Source organism: Suillus discolor, assembly GCF_016758755.1.
Source record: "Suillus discolor strain FC423 chromosome Unknown F5147scaffold_494, whole genome shotgun sequence".
Classification (NCBI taxonomy): Eukaryota; Fungi; Basidiomycota; class Agaricomycetes; order Boletales; family Suillaceae; genus Suillus; species Suillus discolor.
In genome coordinates, this window is record NW_024541741.1 from 1 (window position 1) to 3,949 (window position 3,949).

General features: G+C 46.0%; 1 protein-coding gene across 1 annotated transcript; it reads left to right on the top strand.

The window, feature by feature from the left end:
- Positions 1 to 118: 118 nt before the first annotated feature.
- F5147DRAFT_749270 (uncharacterized protein) lies at positions 119 to 2,194 on the top strand (the record flags this gene model as incomplete). The annotated part of the gene is made up of 5 exons (XM_041440129.1): positions 119 to 359; positions 766 to 770; positions 1,062 to 1,532; positions 1,638 to 1,739; positions 1,787 to 2,194. The coding sequence occupies 5 exons, from the start codon at positions 119 to 121 to the stop codon at positions 2,192 to 2,194; spliced, it is 1,227 nt and encodes a 408-aa protein (XP_041284167.1).
- Positions 2,195 to 3,949: the final 1,755 nt, after the last annotated feature.

Sequence of the window (3,949 nt, forward strand, 5' to 3'; positions counted from 1 at the left end):
AAATCAACGTCAGTTCGACCTCAGGAAAACGGAGACAGGTATAACAAAGCCCCCTCTAATCCTTGGCCTAAGTCCTTCACGCAGTCTTGGAGTCCCATTCTGCATGACGACGGACATCATGCACCTCGCAGCAAATCTTAGCAATCTCTTACTGAGTCTCTGGCACGGAACTTTAGACTGCGGCCCATCAGACAATGTCAAAACTTGGGACTGGGCTGTCTTTAGAGACGAGGGTACCTGGACTATATATGGAGCAGCAGTTGAGAATGCCGGACCCTACCTTCCCACTTCATTTGATCGCAAGCCTTGTAATATCCTGAGAAGCTTAACACCGGCTATAAAACATGGGAATTTCAACTGTACATGTTTGGCCTTGCACCTGCACTACTTGTTACGCTGACCGTCGGTCGGCGTGTGCGAACTAGGATAGGTCTTCTCAGCGACGACTCGAGTGAGTCTACTGAAGCTGAGGGTGGTTCTCGGCTTGACGAAACGTCAAGGGTTCCTCCAGTGATCTCGGTAAGACGGCGCTCATCGAGATACAGGGCTAGCGGATACGGCTAAGAAGCGGGGAGCGACTTAGAAGTGCGGTCTTATACAAGAAAGCTGAGAGGCTTAGTTGAACAAGTTCTGGGATGAACCTAGTAGATTAAAGTAAAGTCTAAGTACTATAATCTGTCTACTTATATGCTACATATAAGTATTCTAGCTCAGTCTGTAATCTATAGTATATCTAGGATCTATGATAACAAGACATGAGGTCAGATAAGGTACATGAGGCTTTAACCTCTGATTAAGCATGCAGCGCCAAGTGCGACTGCGCATAAGTACCATGAGGCGCCAAGGGCGCTCCGATCTTCATGAAGCGACATGCGGTATACATGCGCTGATCTAGGGTGACCATGAGACGTACAGCCTCCATGGATCAGGTACAAGGCCGTCTAGGCCAGGGCGGTGTCACAGTGGTCCAGACCGCTGTCTTTCTAAGTGCAGGCGTGTTCCGCCGCGTCTAGAGTCTAGCAGAGCGGGGGCAGGCGTAGGCAGAGCTGGGGCTCCTGTAGGTGTTATGGATGCCTGTAACACTACTCTATGACATTCTACCCTGGAAATACTGGTCTAACTACTGCCAACTCATACATGGATTCCAGCTGATGTGTCAACATCGCATCACAGCCCAGGAACTTGTCCATGCCCAAGCACTTTTATGCTGCTGGGAGCAGGACTTCGAACTTTTGTATTATCATCGCCGAGAAGATCGCATCCACTTTATTCGCCCATGTGTTCATCAAACCAACCACCTTGTCTCAGAAACAGTGTGGAAAGGCCCATCAATATGCTACGCACAGTGGACTATGGAACGAACGATTGGAAATTTGGGTCAAGAAATCCATCAGCCCTCGAATCCTTTCGTGAACCTCTCACAAAAAGGAGTTCGACACTGCCGCGTCAATACCCTTCTCTCCATAATGCCCGAGCTCAACAATTCATGCCAAGGCCTTCCAAATGGTTCAGTGGATTTAGGAGATGGGTATGTACTTCTTCGCAAGTGAGAACGATATGTGAAACTCCCAGATGGTGCAGATGCACAAGCAATCACTGAATTTCTTGGTGCTCGTCGGATGCTTCCTTGCATCAAGAAATGGGCCCGACTTTTGTTACCCAATAAGCAGATCGCTCGCTCAGCTTGGAGAGAGACCACCAAAACGCATGAGCAAGTGCGAATGTCACGCAATGTGAAGGTTTGATCGTTTTATTTAAATGTCTTCTACATACTAACTCATTATAGTTTAAAGTTGCTGGACAGTTTCGATTCGGTGAAGTTCAATATTTTACCAGGCTCGCAGTCAAAGTGGATGATGCCGATGAAGATAGTGACAATGAAGACAACTGGCATTTGTTGGACATTGCTGTGATCCAAATGTATTCACTCCCTGACGAAGCTCTCCTGCAGCTTTCTTCCCAGACGGTCGCTTCCTGTACCCACTCTGAGAAAGTCTTGGCTATTGATGTCAAGGATATTGTCAGCGTGATTGCCATGGTTCCACACAAACCAACACTTCCATCGGGGCTTACAGAGGAGCGTTTTTTTATGATTGAAAAGCTGGGCTTAGATGTATCTGATCCTGGAGTTTGCTACAGTGCATATCATGATGAGGACGACGAGGACAATGCTGATGATGCCAGAATTGAGTAGATATTATTTATAAAGCTCATAGTTACAGTTATTACAGTTCAATGATCTTTTTCTATTGCTACATACGAGGAATGCAAGAGTTCGAGTGAATCTGAGCACACAACAGCAAGACAACATGAGTGCAATAAGAGCACATCTGACAGCAAGAGGACAGAGGACGCAAGAACAAGAGACGAATTAGAAATAGCGGGGCATCCCAAAAATTTGAAGGATGTCATCTGCTTCTCTTCTGGCGACTGCAGCAGCAACATCCGAGTTTGTAAGCTGGTGGACCCAGTAGCACCAAGGCTTGTCGGTAAGGTTAGGATTGGCTGGATTGTTGCAGCTGCAGTGAGAGTAGACAACATGGAGACACTGTACAAGCACTATAAATGAACAAGTTATATTACAATACAGAGCAATATTGTACTTACATTGCCAGAAGAAGTTCAGGAAGGTCCTCCTCAACCTTAATTGTCAGATCTTCCTCAGGCTCAGGTTTTGATGTTCTCCTCCTCAGACTTAACCACTGGCATCATGTCTTCATCTGGCTTTGATCCTCATTGCGACGAAGGTCTTTGAAGCGAAAAAACAACTCTCTATACAATTATATATGTGGGATCAGCAAATAAGCACAAAAAACACTGCACCTTTCATCCAGGAGATTCCATGTCTAAAGACAAGACATAAGTAGCCCACCACACGTCTAAACCATCGATCTTGACAACAACAACATCCCCGAGCATCATGACGTTGGATGAGCTAATGATAGTTGGGGAAGACATCAATGTGTGGTAAGTCATGAAATGAAAGGTACCGTGTCGAGACCAAGACAAGTTTCTTGATTCGGTATTTTCCATCGGAGACAGAATATTGAATACAGATGACTTAATGAGTCTTGCTTGTAGTTTATATCGAGCCAGTCTGTCCTATCACTGACTTTATAATTCTTACAGTTCTAGTATGTTCAGTATGGCTGGCGAGGGAGGCTCTAGCCTCTGGAACAACAGTGCATTTTCAGGGTCTTATACACCTTCTCCTGGACCCTCCTTGGCAAATATGACGTCACCCGAGGCAGATTCATTCTCACCACCCCCAGTGCAAGTCCCACAGCCTCAATTCAGCTTGTTTCAGCAGGTGAGTCACTTGCTACTGTTTCTATTAACTTACTGTATGTTTTAGGGAGCATATATGCATGAAAACCAAGCCTTGCAAGAGCATTGTGGAATCTTGGAAGCACAGGTCACCAAACTCTCCATTGAACGTGATACTATACAGTAAGATTTTGTATGTACTTCATGTGCATTCTCTAATGTAATGATAGGGCAATGTTTCACCAGCTCGCCTCTTCTGTGTGCCTTGATGAAGCTGTGGAGTCTCTCAGCTCCAAAGGCACACACCTATCACTGGCAGCACCCTGCACCAGTAACATCAAACGGCCGACTTGTGAGACACATCCCAAGGTCAAATTTTGGAACCAGGACGCATTCTTGGATTGGGCAGAACGAGCTAGCACGCAAGGGCTTCATTGCGGGAAAATTCCTTACCTTGAAGGTGAAAAAGGAGAACTGGTCCCTGAAGCAACAGTCAAAGCTATTCACAAGACCCTGCGTGGAGGATGTTCAGAACTTGTAAATCGCCAGCTTGCTCTGAAGTCGTGGGGCAAGTTGTCCTCGACAGGAAACCAATTCATTCATTCACTCATGGAAAAATCGTACCCACTGTTTACTCTTGCTAACGATGGATGGAAACTAGATTATCTGTGCAAGTCGTCTT